Source organism: Ambystoma mexicanum, chromosome 7p (genome assembly GCF_040938575.1).
Source record: "Ambystoma mexicanum isolate Mex_15411 chromosome 7p, UKY_AmexF1_1, whole genome shotgun sequence".
In the NCBI taxonomy this organism is placed as follows: Eukaryota; Metazoa; Chordata; class Amphibia; order Caudata; family Ambystomatidae; genus Ambystoma; species Ambystoma mexicanum.
The window spans coordinates 454257811-454278377 of record NC_090939.1 but is presented as its reverse complement, the minus strand read 5'-3'; the positions used below and the strand labels follow the sequence as shown (position 1 = coordinate 454278377).

At 44.4% G+C, this 20567-nt stretch overlaps 1 protein-coding gene across 1 annotated transcript in view; it reads left to right on the top strand.

The window, feature by feature from the left end:
- The window catches only part of DPT (dermatopontin), a 316698-nt gene that overhangs the window by 98050 nt on the left and 198081 nt on the right, over nucleotides 1-20567 (top strand). Inside the window, exon 2 of the mRNA XM_069636472.1 lies at nucleotides 19730-19855. Coding sequence (XP_069492573.1) covers nucleotides 19730-19855 — 126 coding nt within the window. The remainder of the gene's footprint in view (nucleotides 1-19729; nucleotides 19856-20567) is intronic.

The following is a 20567-nucleotide window of genomic DNA, read 5'->3' as shown; positions in this document are numbered from 1 at the left end:
TGTAAAATAACACATATAACACACATATATATAGCCGCCCAAAAATTGCTCTTCTTATGGAAACAGCAACTTAACCATAACTACATGGCCACTATATAATGCTAATTTTACTCATAGATTATATTTGCACTATGCACTTTATTATTCTATCCTTAGGGAAATTACATTTGCACTAAGCACTTTATGAATCCATGCTAAATGAGAACCTCATGCACATTTGCACTTTAAATGGTTATGCAAAGCTAAGCACTATGCACTTTATTGATTAGCATTCGATATATATTGATTCATGCACTTTATGACCTGATTACAATCTATTAGCACTATGCACCTTATTGTAAAGGTTCAGATTTTCTTTTTGGTCCATTAAGGTTGACATACCATTTGCCTTTAAAAACCTCTGCAATTGAAGTGGTGCATTGTTTATTCATGTTATTTTCGCTTCAGGCAACGCTTTAATAGGAGTGAAATAATCTGGCAAGGTTTCCATTATTAACAATGCACTACTGAACGCATATAAGAATGTGTCAAAAAGGCTGGGAATTACAATTACATTCCCACGGTTATGTCTATCCTGATAAAGGCGTGTTAGCAATTTTGTGTATATGAAAGCTGTCATAATAGCCATTACAAAATAGAACCATGCTTATTGGCTCAAATAGGCTGAGTTTTGGTAGCCGCAATAAAACTGGATATTTTTAAAGGAAAACCCATTGCTTTTTGTGTTCAATAACGGACGAAGCTTTACTCTGGCGAGTGTTTCATTGTTTGGAGTGCCATCCTCTCTGGGAAGAAGAAGAAATCATTTTTTCCTTTTTCCCTTTCTTTGGAATATATATATATATATATATATATATATATATATATATATATATATATATATATATATATATATATTACAAACAGTGTAAAATGCATAGAGCCCAACAGGGTTGTCTTGGGAAGGGCAAAACACTGGGCTACAAGAGAGGATACATACTATTTAGGATATAGCTAAATTCCAAGATTAGGAACTAGAGCATTTACATTTTTAATGTGGATCAAGAAATTCACCACAAATAATCAATTAAGCAATATACTTTCTAATACTCAAAACATGTTATTGTTCAGACTTACCAAAGAGATGTAGATCCTTTACCCATTTATTATTTAAATCGAGATGCACTGCAGAGCCAAGTCGTCCTGATGCACAAATCAAAAAGGTTTAATTGAATGCAAAGCATTACTGGTTTGTAAAGGACAAGAATTGAACACATGTAAAAATGATAACAAATGCAGTAAAATACAAAATGTCACTATTCTAATTTCCCTGGGATGCATGAGAATTCGGAGGGAGAGGAAGTGCTGCTTCAAGGTAATCCGAACGGGAGACACCTTATCAGATAAGCACCGGTTGCGGGATGAAGAATTGAAGTTCACTGTGAGAATGAAACTTGTGATGCAGATTGGCGTTGGGTAGTTTCTGCAGGGGTTGACTGATGTCCGGCAATATGCCGTTAGTAAGTAAAGAGCCACGTTTTGATCATATTCTTGAGTCCTCATTATCCGAGGGTGGCTCTGATGTTATATGGAATAGGGTTCCAAAGTTTGGGTGCCCAGTAGGAAAATAAGGCTCCTGCTAATTTCTTTTTGGAGAAATTGGGAACTACCAGTGTCAGTTGTGAGGATGCGTGGGAGGGGATTGTCTACCTTGCATGTCTTATTCAGAAATTCGGCTCCTGTTCTGTGAATAGCCCTGAACGTGATCTAGAGGTGCAGACGTACATATGAAACCTTGCCCTGTTTAACCTCATCTACTGTACCAACAGTACAGCGAGCATATGGAAGACAGTATCCATTAAGATGACCATATTGAATGTACCCTCGAGTTGATGACAGCCAACAGGAGGAGCTTGCTGAAGGAATATGAGAAAGAGCTAAGAAAATGAATACCTCCGGGTTTGGCGCACAATGCAAATCAATAGATAAACAAACAAACAAACAGAAAAAAGCTCTGCAGAAATCAGAGGTGTGAAGAATGTACAGACTCTGAAACACAAGATAGATCAAGTCACTGTATAGGCTAGCTATAAGTAGTACATAGAATGCAGGCAGAGCTGCCATGGTACAGAAACTGGACATTGGTATCATGAAATAATACGCCAAAGAATGATGGAGAAGGAAGGAAAGGCTGTATCGCAGTAGACTAAGCAGGTTATTGGAGCTGCTTTGGGGGGCCGTCTGGCCTGCAGTTAAGAACTGAGAAGTCGAGGTCAGCTATCTGTGCTGAAGGAAAACGTGTGTGGGGAAGATGAATCCTCTCACGTTTAGGTGCAAGAAAGAACACAAAGGATGCCAAGTCTTAATTAATTTAAAAGATTTAAAAGCTTGCAGAATAAAGAGAATCGTGGTCTCTTGTCACGTGAGTCGAGGATGGAAATAGGGCTTGAACTTGGAGTTCCAGATACGATAGTGAATGCCCTCACTCCCGTTGCATTCCCAGGACGAGAATATTCTGCAAGGCCAAGTACAAATAGAATTTCATGGCAGAAGGCATGGGTGATGAGAGATGCTGGGCTAATTGGGTGGTAGGGCAGCCTTGTGTCTTATCTATTTGCACCTGTGTCTTGGCTTGTGTGCTGCTAATTGAACCAAATGTTCCAGACATGGCACAAGTGTTCCAAACCAATTGTAAAAATAATCTTTTATTGTGATTAGTTCATTTTGAACTTTACACAAAAGGAAGAGCAGAAACATTTCTCAAGATAGGATAAAGTACAACTTCACAATATAATAGACATATAGTAAACAATCAATAGAATGTACAGCAACAACAACGATTAAAGTCAAATTAAATACAACACTATGCAATAGACCGTATAATAGACAATCAATGAAATGAACAGCAACAACAACAACAAACACAATTAATTAATCAAATGACTCCTCATAGGCATAAAATCCATAACATCATAAAATCATTCATAGGATTCATTTGAGCCTTTCTTAAATCAACTCAATTCTACAGCTCTGTTGGTACAATTCAAACCAATTCAAGTCAAGTGTGTTCCTCTAACTACTTTCCCATCTATCCCATCTCTCGGGCCCGAATTCTCACAGGGCAAGACAATTTGTCATCCGTCTTATAGGGTGGTTCGCTATACTATGTTTCATTTTGTTTTCCTTTAGCAGCAGCAAGGTTGGTAAAGTGATATCACAACCGTGCACCCATAACTTGGTACTACTTACAGATACCTTATTTGATAGTTGTTACCATGTCAGGCAACTGTAGTGGTAATAATAATTTCTTTACCTGTAGCCTGACCGGATATAAGGACATTTGTGATTAAATATTGTCCGCGTTTAGGCAATAATCCCAGAAGGATTCCGATAAGATTGCCTCATACCAATTGTATATAACAAAGGACCATATAGCTTAAGAAACCAATGAAACACTAGGTAACTGGTTTGTTTTGTAAACTACACGTATGAAGAGGTAGGCATAAGTTGTCCACCTGATATTGAACAGCCAATAACAAACCTGTCCCCTATATGATTGTATATCTAGATGTGTCCCTTAACCAATACCAATCCTTGATAGGTTTTTCACTATTGCCACCTAGTATGACGTCACTCTGACACATAAAGAAGCATATAATTGTATTTTTTGTGGAAATCGCTTAGAGAATGAGTGTACGTCCTTTGATATTCGTTGTACACTCCCTGTTTTAGATAATTGCTAATAAAACAGCAACTTGCCATCTTCTTGAGTTTGCCCAGTTATTTGGACTCAGAATTACTCTGGTGTAATCCCATCCAGCCAAAAATGCACATTCCAAAGGCCATAAGCTCAGTGATGCCAACAATTTTGAATGCAATTCTCCACCCTACTGACAGCCAGTGGATGGACATAAGGACTAGGGTGATGTGCTCTTTGGTTGCACTGTGCAGAAGCGTTCACACATCTCCATTATGGACTATTTGGAGCTTGTCTATGTAGTGGGCAGGGAGGCACAGATGGAGACTGTTAGCATAGTCCAGTTTAGGCATGATGATTGCAATGGTGGAAGAGTATTTCTGTGGAAATGTGAGAAAATGGGAAAATTCGCTGGATTTTCAGGGGATCAAAGCTTATCTTTCTACTGTCCTGATTTGTGGGCTTAGGGTGAGAGATGTATCCATTATGATGCACACGTTCTGAGAAGGTAAGGGATGAGTTTGAATTGTGAAGTTAAGGAATAAGGCAGAATTTCCCGACAGGATGATTTCCATGTTTTGAATAAAATGTAATAGCAGGTGATTGTGAACCATCCATTATTTTAAGGTAGTCTAATATCTCAATTGGAGAAGTTGAGTTATTAGGTATTTTTAGGATAAGCTCAGTGTCATGTGCATAGTTGCGAACATGAAGATTTGGTTTTCTTATGAAGGCAGGGAGGGCATCACAGGTTTGAAACCTAGCAAGAAGATGAAAGCTGATAAAGAGGTCCTTTTCGGATCCACAAAGACACGCTTTCTGAAGGTGCAGTGGAAAGGTTCCATTATTATGCTCTGGGATCTGTTGGTGCAGAAGCAGATTGCACAGTTTAGAGTGCTAGCTCTGCCCACAAGCTTGAATAAAAGGCTGCACAAAATGCAATGGTCTACCAGGTTGAATGCCGCTGATAGGTCAGGAAGGATCAGAGCTACGGCACCGTCTTAGTCGCCAACAGCTTTGAAGTCATCCCATATGCATAGGAGTGTAGATTCTGTGCTGTGCCCTGGTCTGAAGCCAGCTCGTGCAGGGTCCTGTATTGGGAAATAACTACAGACTAGAATACCACCGGAATCACTTTATGTAAACATCCCCCTCTCTTTTAGATCAACCAGAGCGCCGTCAGACCCTGCCAATAGCAGCGGTCCGTGGTAATAATTCCAAGACCATAACATAAGCTTGCAATGAACGTTTTCACCCCATGTTTGCATACAATATTTACCTAATGAACCACTTGCCTGTGCAGGATACTGCTTCCTATGCCCTATCTGTCGACGCCATGTGTTCGCAGCACCTGCTGTAATTGAGGCTGCCGTATTTGTTAAATGTTCCCATTGCTCGTGTGTAATGTCTTACAGTGTGTTTCCATACTTGCAGTAATCATAATTTCATACTAGTACAACCTAATTTACTTACACTTTTTCAGTTCCTATATACTACAAAATAGAATGCTTATTCTACCTGCCTCTATCTTTACTTTAAAAAGAGAGAAAAACCCTCAGCCACTACTAGCTCTGAGACTAGTTATCACATGCACCACATGTTCGCCACGTTCATGCCTCTTCACACTCATGCCACACATGTGATGAACCGCTCCCCCAAGCATACGGCAACAGACAAGACTATTGGCGTTGTCAGTACTTGTTTCATCTGGCTAAAGAGTATGTTAAAAACTATGGGCAGGACCATTAAAAGGCTTTGAGACAAATGACTTCAGTGGGTAAAACCACCTGGTGCAGGTCCACACGTTTCTCTTTCATTGCCAAATTAGAAAGAATTCTTCCTTTAATGTTACTTTCCGTTACTGCATTTCTTATACGGATAAATTACCTTTCCAGAATTGTTCTCGATCTTTCCTTCTATGTTCCTATAAGGATCTGCGAAGCACGCCCTTTTCCCACGCAAAAGCTGCAGTACTTTCCCTCCATGTTGTTGTTACTTTCTCGTGTGCTAGTATAATATTTCCCTACGTCCTCTTGTAACCTTGAAGTGGTTTCTCTGGCAGGTGCCTTTGTGTCAGCCTCGCGATAGTAAGTGGTGCTGCCTAACTAAAGAGGGCTCTGGGTACTTGCCAACATGGATACAATGACAGCCATGCCTCAGTTAGCCCATTGTCCTTCAGCTCTTGAAATCCGATTGCGCCTTACCTGCTAAATTCTGAAGACAGGAAACACAGCTCTCATATTGTGAGTGGCAGGCACGTTGTGTGTAAAAGCATTCTGCATTGGGAATAGCATTTAACACGCGTATTTCTTGAATCTGCTCTGTGTGGGTTGTAACTATATTTAGACATATCTTAAATAAGTAATTCCCTGTGGTTTTGGGGTTCAAAATTGTTTATTTAATTTGACATTTAGGAGTGGTGGTCTGGAGTGGAAGTGTGGTGGAGGAGGTGTAGGGGTGTGAAGGTGGTGACAAGTGATGATGTGGAGTAATGGCATGGAGTGGCAGTGTGGTGGCATGGAGTGGTGGTTTGATGGCGGGGTGTGGAGTGGTGGCATGAAGTGGTGTGGTGCTGTGGAATGGTGTTGAATGGTGTGGGGGTGAAGTGGGGGTGTAGAGTGGTGGTGTGGAATGGTGCGCCGTGGTGCTGTAGAGTGAAGATGTAGGGGTGTGGATGTGTGTGGGGTGCGGAGGAGTAGGGGTTTGGGGGTTTGGTGTTGAGTGGTGAAGTAGAATTGTGGTGGTTTGGAGTGGGGATCTGCAGTGGGGGTGTCATGGTTAGGGGTGCAGAGGTATACAGCCTGGGAGTGTAAGGGTGTGTTGTGGTTTGGTGTGTAGTCATGGTATAGAGTGGTGGTGTAGAAGGTGGTGGTGTCATAGTGTGAAGTGGCCTGGAGGTGTGGCGTGGGGTGGTCATGGAAAGTCTTTGTGTGAGGTGGTGGTGCATGCCCCACAGCAGAATATTCCAACTGCCAGCCTGACTCCATACCACACTGCCCTCACAGAAGAATATCATACTGGAGACTGGAAAAACAAAACTCAAACTTACAACCCCTTACATTGATATATTTTTATTACATTTTTACACGTGTTTTGGGTCTTTTTGTAAGCGGATTTGGGCTTTCTTGCTCAAAACAAGCTGAAATCCTTTAGAAAGAGACCCAAAACACACGTGAAAGCAAAACAATGAGCGGGGGTTACGATCATAAATAGGTACGATTCTGAAAGTTTCTTGGGACATCACATGGGTAAACTGTGGAAAGTGGGTGGTGGTACGTTATGCTCAGAGAATGGATGAGAGATGTGTGAGGGAGATAAATTCACAGGGAAAGAGACTGAGCTCTTATGCACAGCTGGGCAGGTAAAGGAGCAGTTGGAGGCACACGTGTTATGGGGTCTGGTAAAGTCTGATGACCCCCTCCTGCATACTTGCTGGACATAGGATACATGTGATGGTGAGTTGGTGTTCAAACTGCTGCACGGGAAGCCGTGCAGCCCTTTTATTAACATAATCCCATGGTGTGTGCACATGTGCTAACCACGTGACACTGCACGAGGCAAGGCGGTGGGACTCAGACACAATAACATGGGGCTGCGCAGGAATGAAGGAAAGATCACCGCGCACCAAAACAGAATTAAAGCATATGTTTTGAAAGGAAATTAAGGATTGGCCCAATGAATGAAAAACACCTGCACATTGGTTTAAATGACGGAAGGTCCCTTAAATTAACAAATTATGCTTTTTCTGATTCATGCCATCAGCGTTTCCAAAAAACCATGCCAACCACATAATCTGGTCTCCAGCACCCCTTCTATATCGCCCTCTTCTCTGACAAAGGTTTTGTCACACATGGTGGTGCTTTGCGCCACCAATATACGCTAAAACCAAACAAGAAACATATATTGAAACTACCAGGATGTAGATGCGGAGAAGATCTGTTTGAAGAGTGAATGATAAATGACGTAAGTACTATCCTGGGTAAGAGGATAGCCACTTCATAGGATTCAGGAAAGTCTCAACGCTGCTGAATGCCAGGACTGCCATTATCCCCCAGACATGTTTTCAAGCCATTCCCAGTATAATAGTATTTCCAGTTATTGAATAAAACTCGCCACACTATCCTGGTCAGATAGGGCGCTGGGAGAAGATAATTCCAGCTCACTGACCTTATGTGTGGAGGCCAGGGACTCACACTTACAGGCCCTCATTACAACCCTAGCGTTGGACCATGGTGCTAAGAGCACCATGGTCCATGCCGGTAACTTACCGACTCCGCCATGGCGGAATGGGGAAAATTGCGGCACCGTACTTAGCACCAAGGTCCCTTTGCGGGTTGGATTTCAACGCCTGCAAAAATCAGGCGTTAAAATCGCCAACTCGCAAAGGGACCTCGTAATCAGGCTTTAAGGGGTTAATGGCACCGCCACCTTTTGCGGCGCCGTTTACCCCTTAAAGCCAGGGTTGTAATGGGGACCACTGTGTACTAGGGGGCGTCCTCGACATGCATCCTCCTGGCAGTGCCCATGAAGCGCCTGTTGCCATCCGAGCTGTGTATCATAACCCGTAGTCTTCAGGCCCCTTCCCTTCTCCCTCCTAAGCTTTTGAGAAGCTCCGGCACCCAGACTGTTGTAGTCATGCGACCAGGTCATGTGACCATCTGTGCTCTATTTGCCCATCATTCCTAGGGCATCCTGTCCCTGGGCATATGTTTTATATGTATTTCCCCTGTTTCTTGCTGTTTGTGCATTGCTTTCTCTGTTACTGCCCCCAAACAATTCTCTTTTCTCTTTCTATACAATGGTGTTCTGCCCACTCTGGCACTATTTCCCTGGACGCTGCCTGCCCTCAAGACCACGGGCACTGCACACCAGTACTCCCACCCTACTCTGGTGTCTTTCTGCTCTTTCTCTTCATCCGCCAGTTCCTTTTCTCTTACTCAGTTGTCTGACTCTATTTTAATGTTCTGTTGATTATCTGTGACATTCCCCACTCGTTCTTCTGGATACTCATCTCATGCTCCTACTGAAGCTAATCTGTCCTCTACCATTATCCTATTATCCCTTTTCACACCTGTTCTATGTTTGGCTCTAGTCTTCTATCTTTGCTGTCCTAATTACAATATTGTCTCTGTAACCATGTCTCTTCATTTCATAGTAACGTTGATTGGACTCTATGTGAAAGCTTTGGTATAAGCGCTATATAAATCTCAGTAAAATACAATCAATGAAATAGAAACTAAAGTAATGTCACTTCTAGGGGCCTACATCCTGTGGCTATTCAGATGTTTTGGACGACAGATCCCATCAGCCTTGGGCAGCATTGTCAGTTTTGAAGGATCATAGGAGTCGTAGTCCAAAAAAAATGGAGTGCTAGAGGTTCCTATGTATAATACACCTTCTGTGATATTTAAAAGCAAATGACAGAATCTGGTCTAGTCTATAATCTGGTCGTATTTTTAGAAAGGATGAGTTTATGTAGGCTGTGGTAATAGTTTCTTATACCTTTCACCGACTATAAATTAGCATGGCAGAGCATGCAGGTCAGGCCTGGCTCTCGGAGCCCACTAAGTGCCGAGCCCAGACCACAGCCATATGCCTCATGGAATTTGATTTGATTTTGAGATATTTATAATGCGCTCGAAACGGACCAAACCGTATAATGGCGCTGATGACTTTATGCTGACAGATTTAACAGAGATGCAATAGTACCCACATTCCATCCAAAGGGCATCATGTTCTGACCTACCAGGGATGATCTACTTCATTTGAACAGAAATGTTTTAAAAGCTTTACAGAACTTAAACAATGAGTCCAAGGTCCTGATTTCCCTAGGTAGGTTGATCCAGAAACTAGGGCCAAATACAGCAAATATTCTATCCCCTCTCGACACAAATCAAGATGAGGGGATAGCTAGCAGGGCATGATCCCTTGAACGAAGACATCTGGACGGTTGGTAATGCCTAAGTGTATCTTGACTTTCAGGTAGTCGATGCTAAATTGTTCAAGCACTTGAACACCAAACATGCTACCTTGAATTCGGTCCTCAACCAATAACCAGTGGAGTAAGCGACGAGAGGGGGACACATGAGCAGTTTTATTTAGTCCATAGATCAACCTAACTGCTGCATTCTGCGCTCTTTGCAATCTGGGATGGAATTCTTCAAAACCACTTACCTGTGTACAAGAAGATAAGATGGCTAATGTGAAAGGAGAGCAAGAGCGGGAAATGCAATTTAAACATAACAAAATAACAATAAAAGCAAATAAGAAAATCATTTCAGATTTATATTGCGCCAAACAAAAAAAAACAGTATTTATCAGCACGGATTTTTGAAACTGTGTATTCAAACTTTACTTTGAAAGTTTCAAGTTAGAAGCACCAAAGATGTGTAACCTTCGGCTGGATAAGAGCGCTGGTCCTTTAATGGGGGAGGAATCACGTGGGATTTTGCCCAGGAGATGGTAGGCAATTTGGTCAATGCTGGAAATCTCACTGCAGTTCTAGCTATGGAGCAGGCAGCAACACCAGACAAATGTGCACACATTTGAAAGAACATGGATACAGGGAGTGTTCCTTCATTGGGCACCCTCTCACTTGGCACCCTCCCCTAGCTTAATTTGTGTACCAGAGCCGCCATCAGGGCCGCATTTATGTTTTTTCCTTTTTGTGCATTTCTTTTAATTTTCCCCGCACAGCGCGGGGCAAAATGGAAAGAAATGCCCAAATATGAAAAGAATAAACGCTCCCTGGTGCCCTATCAGCACCCGAGCCGCCATCAGGGCCAGGTTGTTTTTTTTCCATATTTGGGCATTTATTTCCATTCTGCCCATGCAGCCAGGTTGTTTTTTTTTCCATATTTGGGCATTTATTTCCATTCTGCCCATGCAGCGCCGGCAAAATAGAAAGCGATGCCCAAAAAAGGAATATAGGGTGGAGAGTAGGGCAACGGGCCAACCTTAGTTAATCCGTTGTGTCGTCATAGGCCATAACTGCTGCACACCACTCTCCTGCATCGCCCAGCCTGAGCCTGTTGACTCCGGAAACAGCCTTAAAGAGAGCTGATAGGATAAAGGGGCAAATGCCTCTACCATGAGCATCTTTAAGGCTGATCCAGTGACTCCCTGTTTTGCTCCCAGCCAATCGTGTTGTCTGGGGGCCGGATAGGAAGTCATGGGTCGAAGGGTGCTGTGTGGGCAGACCTGCGCACAGCGTACACTACACAGCTTTTAAAAAATACATTTCCTTTGCCTTTCCTCGAGGCAATCATGTGGCCTGGACCCTGGTTAGCCATGGTGGGGCCCGATGCAAGCTCGCCCACCTCTTTATAAATGGGTAGTTTACTGTAACATAGCTCAGTGGCAACGTGCTTGCCTTGGAAACAAGATGACACGAAGTAACACATGTTCGATCCCTGGGTCCGCTTTTAAAGTCCGCACTTAAAAACAACCGGCTATTAAGCGCATTATAAATATCCAGTAACAGCGCCTCGATGCCCACGGGCTGTGTGAGCACTTTAAAAATGCAAATAAATAAATAAATGAAAACAGACAGAAACTGCCATCAACAACAGCCGATCTGAAACTTATGCTATCAGAAGGCTTGTCGGAAGCAGGGATTAGAAAGGCAATGGTGTAGCTGAGGCAAATTCCAAATATTTCCACAGTTTCCTAAAGTTCAGAGAGATGCAAAATGTTTCATCCTATTAGTACTTTGTAGAAATCAGTCAACAATTCACAGGCACCTTCATGACCACCATCCATCCGATGGTGAAAAAGTAATACAAACATGAAACACCTTTTCCCTTCAGGGCTCTACATAGAAAATCAAAGTTCAATAGTCGCCAGTCATTCTCGCACTTACATTGGACCATTCTCATCATGACATCTTTCCCAGCTCGGGACATTCCATGGTCTTTAAAGCTCACTATACCGAAAATATCACTTGAAGTGAGAAGGGGCACATTGCATACCTCTCTGCATTCCAAAGTTGAAAAGAGAGCCAATTTGTATGCTGGAATCAGGCCGTTGCATCACCTCCATTGAAATGCATTGGGAAAAGACTTTTAAATAGGGGCAATTAGAAACAACCCACAAATGGCATACTCGAAAGGAAGGAATTCACTCCCTAAAGACCTTCAACATGAGTGTAATGTTGCCCCTTATCTAAACCGTGTCAATGGGGAGTTGGGCAATGGCACTAATTAAACGTTTCTAACACAGGGAGATGGTAGGTAGAGGGAATTTGCAGACATTTTGTGGCCCACGGTTTAACATTTATGGCCACAGCTTGCATTGGGAAATGTAGACAGAATGCAAATAGAACAGTCTGTGCTGGGGAGATACTGACACATGATCTGAACATTTATAAAGGGGAGTTTGCTTTCTGTCCCCACGACCCTGAAGATTTTACAGTAATGTATTAATTCTGTCTGGGAAGCCCTGAACTATTATCCTCTTATAGTTAGGCAATTAAACTAACGGTGCACCCTCACACCACCAACAGATGATGACGTGCACAGCCTCTACCTCATAGATACTCCTTTCACGAGGAAAGTGTCAAGGGATTGCAGCCAGTGGTCGAAGTGTACGAAAAGAAGTAGTGGAACCCTGCACCGCTCCCCACAGACCTCATCGCTACACCCCCTCCCATGCACAATAAAAAACCACAAAACACATTTGCCTGCTCTTCAAGGAAACGTCCTGTGCAGTGCACTGAAAGTGCAACTTTCAACTTCTTCCTACACTTTTATTTTAAAACAACAACGTTCCGGAACGGTTTCTTTATACAATAAAAGTGTAGTAACGGTAAAACTTAAAAGAAGCAGAGGAGCACCGCTCCCGCCCACTTCGACCACTGATTGCAGCTTTCCTTCCCTTCGGGTGGGCCTGAGGCTTGCATCACGTGGTGTAATGTCACCCTCTCTGACTCAAGATGCTGCTTGCGCTTCTCTCTCCAGCTTCAGGGCCTGATTCACAAACATGTTTTCAATGGGACTTTCCCATGTTAAAACATTTGGGCAAATCAGGCCCGCCTTGGTCCCCAGCCAGCTCAGGTGCACGGGGACGTCATTTGACCAAAATGCCAAGGGTAGAAAAAGAGACATTCGGTTTCTGACCACAGTAAGTGATATTACATGACCTTTGCCAATGATAACACCACAGGAAGTGATGCCACGTGGCTTTCAACCCGGATGACATAATAGGGAATGGTATCACTGACGTAGAGCGCTATTGTAGTTACCAACAATAGATGTCAACTTGTATGCTGCCTATGATGTGCCAGGGGTGCAGCATAATATCATTTGGATAAACCAGCCTCATTTGCGCTATTTACTTTGAGTGTCTTGTTTACACACATTTGTAGACCTTAGTGGTAGACATACATGTCAATTCGAATACGGTTGATTGCAAGACAGTAACATTTACCTGCCAAATAATCCTCTATCCTCTGCACACATGAAACGTTAAAGTCTCATTTACCCAGTGCATTCCTGAAAAGGGGACTAGCAAACAAGAGGTGCAGCTGTGGCAATTCTTCCGAAGAAAGTGTTTGCTTTCTGTCTCCTGCGCGGCATCTCCACAGCAGTTCCACGGGCACCAAAAGGGCGCTGCAACACGTCTGTGTTGCACGACGTCTGCTGCAGGAAGGGAATATTTCATTTTGAATATTTAAGTATAAAAGCACAAAGCTAAATAAACGCCAGGCCTCAGTGATTGGCCACACTGGTGTTTCAGCCATTATCGCCATTAGCTTCTGCCTCTGGCATTTTCTTTGTGTTGCACAGGTTCCCTTAGAAACCTTACTAAATAGAATGTCTTTGTTTAAAAAAGATGTCTGCCGTTGAAAAAGCAAATGGAGTTCGAAAAAGATACACGTTTCTATTTTTATGGTAACTGAGATGTGGATTAGTCTGTGCAATGACTATAAAAGGAAACTGTAAAGATATGATTTAAAAAATAAAATGGTGGGGCAGGAAGTAGCAGCCAAGAGAACGCTTGGCATGCCAGCAGGGACTGGCTAATAATGTCCACATTCAAAGCTTTATGGTTGTGGAAGTCACACCATTCTGGCTGTAGCAAACCTTCCTACTTCGCCTGAGAGGCTTTATAATATTAGGATATGTACAAGAGAAAATCAGACTCGAATACATGGTTCCACTTCCACACCAGTTTTACAGGAAGTTCCTCTTAAAGTCAAGCTATTACTATTATTATTGTTATTATTCTATTTATTGAGCGCAGACCTAGCTTCAGGAAGCAACAGAGTACTTTGCAAGTCCTAGGGAGAGTACACAGTGAGGGAAGCAGATATAGAAGGGAGGGTCAGCTAACAACTGGGGAAGGGGGGACCGAGCGTAGAATTAGCAACAAATCAACAAACAACTAGGGAAGAAAACAAGGGGGGCAGATCATTGAGTCACAGGTTAGTTGGGGAGTATATGTGATGCTTGTTCTTGGGGGGGCATTCATTGAAGAGGAGGGTCTTGATGGGCAGGGCATTGTCACCATCCAGGTGGGATAGGACCATGGCTTGGACATCAGATCTGAAGTTGTTTGCTGGGGTAAAGGTCTTGATTTTCTGCAGAAGGGAAAGTTGGTACATAGTCATTTGAGTCTCACTTGCTATGTGCTTCTTGAAAGGGAAGTTTCTGTTTATGAAGAACACATGGGTCTTGACACAGGTGGTCAACTCGGGTGTGAAGCCCTCGACGTTCATAGCAAAGAGTCAGGTCTGGGCGCCAGCATCTTTGGTGTTGTTGGTCAGCAGTAGGAATTCTGTCTAGGAGGGGTTAAGCTTCAGGTAAGCACTGGACATCCAGGACTAGATCAATGTGAGAGAGGCCTTGAGCCTGCGGGTGTCTTTGATGGAAAATATATTGAGGTAGAGCTGCATCTCATCTGTGTGTTGGTGGGTGTGGATTTTGTGTGCAGCTAGGATGTTTCTGACCAGTTTGCATGTAAAGGTTGAAGATGAAGAGCGAGAAAGGATGGATCCTTGCAGGACTCCAGAGGTGATGGGTAGAGGTGGTGATCTGGAGGAATCCATTTGGACAAAATGGTGGAGGTAATCAATGTAGGGTTTGAACCAGCTGATCCCCAAGCGGTGAAGTAGAATGTTGATGATTGCCTTTTGGTCTACTGTATCAAATGCTGCTGAGAGGTCAAGGAGAACCCAGAGGCAAGGATGGCCCTCATCGAGGATGTTAAGGACATCATCACCTTGATGGTACCTGTTTCAGTGCTACATCTGAGTCTGAAACCAGATTGGTAGTACTAGTGTTAGAGGAGTTGTGTGGCTACATTTTCTCAAGGAACCTACCTAGGAACGGAAGATGGGTGATCGGGCAGTAGTTAGTTAAGGTTGTCAGGGTACAGTCTTGGTTTCTTGAGAAGTAGGAGGATATGTCCAGTCTTGAAGGTTGAGGGGAAGGTTCTTTGAGTAAGGGAGAGGGCTGTTGATGATTGCCAGGTAAGGGTGGAGTGCTTCATTCAGAGGTAGCGAGGATGTGGTGCACATACAATGTGGTCTCGAGGAATACTAAGGCGTCAGTCAGTTCTTTCATGGTGAGTGTCTTAAATGTTGTGGTGTGCTGTCAGCTGTGGCACTGGTGTCTGTGTGCAGGCAGAACATGATTATCTTGTTGATGAAGGAAGAGTTGATGTTTTTTTTTAATGGAGTCCCATACAGGTGAGTCGGGCAGAGTGTTAATGAAATGCTGATGGCTTTGTAGACGTCTCTGCTTTTGTTGTTGATCTTGGCTATTGTGTTCTTGTGGTAGTTCACATTGGCACTGGTGATCAGTCGTCTGCATGTAGCACCAAGTTCTTTGAGGCAGGCCAGGTTAAATGCACTGCAGGATTGTTGCCAGGTCTTTTCTTGTTTTCTGATTGATCTTTTGATGAAGTGTGTACCTGGGTGCAGGCAGTTTAGGCTTGATTGTGCAGCGTTTTACCCAGACATGGTGGTTAATAATGGTTGCAAGAGTGGTTGCAAGAGTGGTGTCGAGTTGCAGTCCTCGTTCGTCTGAGGTAGATCAGCCCACGTTAGGTGGAGGCTGGTGATGTCTTCCATGAGCACCCCCACTGTGAAGTTCTTGAGTGATCAAAAGGATTGTTTTTAATTAATTCATGTTTTAAAACTCGCTTAATACCGGAGACCAGTCTCTAAGCGTGGGACTGGGATTCAAACATGTGCTGCTTTGCGTTGTCTTGCTCCAAGACAAACCCATTGTCCCTGAGCTATGCACCCGGGCCCATGGGTTTCCGATGGGAGTGCTTTATTGGGGTGGTGGGACTAATGTCAAAGTGGATTGTCAGAAGATCAGAGCTCTGGAGTGGGATGTGAGAGCTGTGACAGAGGATGGGCAGGAAGGTGTTGATGAGGCAGAGGATACTACCTTTTCTGCGCTTTGCATCTTTCATATTCTGTGTGAGCTTCAGAGTGTAGAAAAAGGCAGTGAAGATCTTCCATCATGGACTTGGTTGCTGGGCTGCCAGGGATGATGAAGTCACAGAAGAAGAGGCTGCACAGTGAGTGACAGACATACTGGTGACAAGGTCTGTGAAGTCTCTGATGAAGGAGGTTTGGGTGGTCTGTAGATGAGGTAGAAAGTGGACTGTGTCTGTTGCGGAGAGCATGAAGTGGTAGGAGAGGTTTTAGAAATACAGTTGGGTCATGGCCGTGATGCTTTGCAATTGATGTTGAGGCCTCTGCCCATCTTCTTTGCTTGTCAAATGCTTTACAGTATATTTATTTCCTTATGTCATATTGTTCTAACCTGTCACTTTACGGCTACATATAAACAAACAACCTGGGGAAAGTGCTTAGGGTAGGCACTCAAAGCACGTTATGTGGCATGAGTGCATTTTAGTGAACACATGGTGTCCACCTGGGATCCTGGGCTCACTTGACTGTGTTACATTGTAACATAAGTGCTTAGATACGTGAACAGAAATATCAAAAACATACATTTAAAAGTGGTTAAAAATAGATTGCAGGATATCCTGTGTGCAAGCCCAGGGATTAAAGTAGCATTTGAAATGTTTCACTCTGTTACTTTATTAAACGTATCTACTGATGTGAACACATACATGTATCAGAATTCAAAGGTTGGACACACATGTGAATGGTAAATACACACACACCTGGTTGCATTTATTCTGTACCAGATGTACTTTCTTAGTTGAAAACGGAAACACTCCAGCTTTGTGGCTCCAAAGTCTAAAGTGCAAACGGCCTCTGTAACTGCAGGTTGGTGGCCATTAAATTGCACGGATTTACTGCCGACCTTCATTAGTTGGAAGGCACCAGCTGTGAATATGCGAATTCCAGCGGAGAATAGGTTAATGTTTGGTCAGACAAGAAAGCATTTCTCTTCTACGGCTTGAGCGCTTTGCCTGTGAACGAAGCTAAATGTGCAATAGAGGTAACGAGCTGAGGTTAGTGTTGCTCCCGGAGCCTGGCACTTTTCTTTAGCATTGGAGTAGCTACTGGTTCCTTGATGTATCTTTATAGCAGGTGTCATCTATCTCTGCTGTGCAGCAAGAAGGCCATGTAGTCCTCCTCCCGATAATGCTTTGCCTGCACCTGGCATGGCCACTCTGGTGCACAGCTGCCCCGTGCTGAACATGTGGTGCTGCATCACTTCCTCTGGCAGCCCAGGTGTCCTGGATAATTCATAGCAATGTCAGTGGTGCACACCCTGCAGTGGCAGCTCCACACGTGATGTGGTAGAGGTTGGGGGTGGGAGGGACTTGGAGAAGAAGCAACTGTGCTGTGAGTTGGGTGGTGAAAGAATGTGGGTGATGCCATTGGGCAAAAAGAAACGTGAGGTTGTGGGGGAAAGAAATAATGCATTTGACCAATCAAAGACAACATCAGAATCACAGATCATTTGATTGACATAAGTGTCTCTCTATGATACCTCCGAGGTAGAGCTAAAACTCGCTCTGATTAGACCTAAACATGGCAAAACAGAGTGATTTCTGGTAAGAGCAGGGCCGGCCTTAGCAGCAGCAGTGCCCTGGGCGAATTGGTGCCCCGCCCCTCCCTTCGCACCCCAGGTCAACAGGGGGAGGTGCGGGGGGGGGGCAGGATTCGCCACATTTTCTTTCTACCTCCCTGCTCTGGCGCATCTCAGGGGGTTAATCACTGGAATAGGACGCTCATGCTAATGCATGAGCGCTGTATTCCAATGCAAATTGTCTTGCACCCGCGTCGTAGCGGGGAGGTAATCAAGTGAATAGGGTGTTGATGCAAAGCATCAGCACCCTATTGTTATTAAATGTGCCAGCTGCCGCAGGCGCATTTAATAAGAAAAGGGCACCTGTTGCGCTTTCTCCCACTATGCCAGCTCGGGGAGCAAAGAATCCCCGGAGATGGCGTGGCAGGGGGTAATGGCGCCCTGGAGGGCATGGTGCCCTGGGCTGGTCGCCTGGCCCGTCCTGCCCTAAGGCTGGCCCTGGGTAAGAGAACTGGGCATAGTGTAAAAACAATGCACACAGAAAGATTAGAGGTTTCTTGTGGTTTCAGTGAGAATGCCCCGAATTCTGACTGGCCAATGAAACTTGTGTGGCATTCATAGTACGCAGACGACTTAATAAAGCTCAATTTACTCCCTAGACTCTCTTCCCACTCTCATTAAGACTGAATCAAACCACTGGCCTAACCGGGGCCTCCGCAGCCCCTGCTGTGCAGGGGACCCCATGTTGCACATGCCCAGCCAGGGGCCCAGTGGCAGTGGGGATCCCAATCCGCAGGGCTTGCATGGCGGCCCGTGCATTTTGTGTTACGCAAACGTCTACTCTTTCCCCACCACTGATGCCAATGACAAATAGATAATGCAAGGGGTCTCATGGCATGTATAGAGGTGTAGTAACTGGGGGGAATTCTCCACTTTACCCCCAGAAATCAGTGGATTTACTACAGCAGAATCACCTTGCACTGTAAATCCACAAAAATCTCCATGGAGTCCCGTGGACTCCAAAGATGGAGATTAACAGCACGTTACCGCCACTCGTGATGTAGCAGTAAACCCACAGGACCGAGTGTCAGTAACTGTAATGAAGATTGGCAGTTATTCTTTGGCAAGATCCGGGAAATATCACCTAACTCGTAATGAAGCCCTGTGGTATACGCAAGCTAATTCTGCTGCATGGCCTTAGCTTGCAACCAAGCGCTTAGATGCCCTGCTGGCGTGATAGAGGTTGATTTGTGGAAAAGATAACATTTCACTAAAATGTGTCACCGGTCGCCTATTATTCATTCTAAAGGCACACACAGGCGAATGGAAATTGACTGCTATGGGCCTCATTACACAATAAGGGCACCGGTCCCGGTAAACCCTTACCGCCTTACTACGAGTTCCCTTTGCGGGACCCGACCTTAACGGCTCGTTTTACCAGCCGTTAAAGTAGGGTGCCGCAAAGGGACCTCGGTGCTAATTACGGTACCACAATTTGCGGTACCGTAATTACCACCTTCCCCATTCCCATTATTCCCTATGGGGGCAAAAATGGGAATGGGGAAAGGCCTTGGTGAATGGGGAATTACTGGCCCCGCTCACCTTGGAGTAGGCCGGTAATTCCACCATCCACCAAGGCGGACACGTTAAAATACCGGCGGCAACCATGGCACTAATAGCGCCATGGTTACCGCACAACGTGTAAGGAGGCCCTATGTATTACAACTAACAATTGATTTTGCTCAGGCCCCTCCGCGATGACGTCTTTTGCTGCAGAACAAGCTTGCAGTGTAATTATAAACTTCTGATAATCCGATACGTGGCTCTGGGAGCGGCCCTCCAGCCGCATGATTTCCACACACTGGAAGAAAAGCTTTGAAGCTGTCTGGGCCCCCCCCGCCCCCCGGAAAGGGTTGACATTATCCCGTTGCACCGGGTGTGGGTGCTTCATTTCAAAGCATCCCCTCATCCCTGCAGCAGTACAATATGTTCCGAGGATGTGTATGGTTCATTACAGCTGGGCCCCAGCTGTCATCTTTCTCCGATTCTCAGGCTATTTTTAACTAAGGCTTTTTGCTTTCCTCCTCAGGTATCAGACGTGCTCAAACAATGGACTCGTGGCCGGATTCCAGAGTCAATATTTTGAAGCAGTGCTGGACCGGGAATGGCAGTTTTACTGCTGTCGATACAGCCGCAGATGCCAGTATGCCTGCTGGTGAGTTCATGCATTTATTTATTTATTTATTTATTGTATTTGTCGGTAGCGCCCAGCCCCTGAGGTATCACCTGCTTAACATCATCCAATGCCAGGGATTGGACGCCACACTCTAAAGCTTTGGGGTGCAGTTTCACCCCATCGACTGCGGAGCACCTGGTGGTCCATGTTCTGTGCCAGCCTTATCGTTGCACCCGCTATCCCTGGACGAGACACAGGGCTACCTTGTTTGTGCCGCAGCAAAGCTGCTAAAAGAAAGACAGCCCCTCCCCCCTTCCTTACAGCTAGCCAGTAGTGAATGGTGAAACATTCTGCTGAAGTACTCCAAGTAAGCTCATGGCCAGGAATTTCAGTGGGGAATTGTCAAGTTCATTTTTAGAAAAAACACAAGAGGGGTTAATCAGATTTTGAGGATAGGCTTTACACATGATATGATTAAATAGCAAAAAATTAAAGAATATTTACTGTCTTGTTGAAACACAACATAACTGTAAAGAAACCTAGCTGGGAAGAACCTCTGCTTCGCCGTCTCCTGAGTCGAACCAAATCCCATATTAAGGATTTAGCAGGCTTTCCAGAATTTGTGGGACTCTCCAGCTGCTCCGGATTTGCACCCAAACTCACCCAAAGTTACCCAAACTCACCTAAACTCTCTCCTCCATATGCACAACAAGATGGATCATGTGTTATCTATCTCTTCCCTAATCATGGA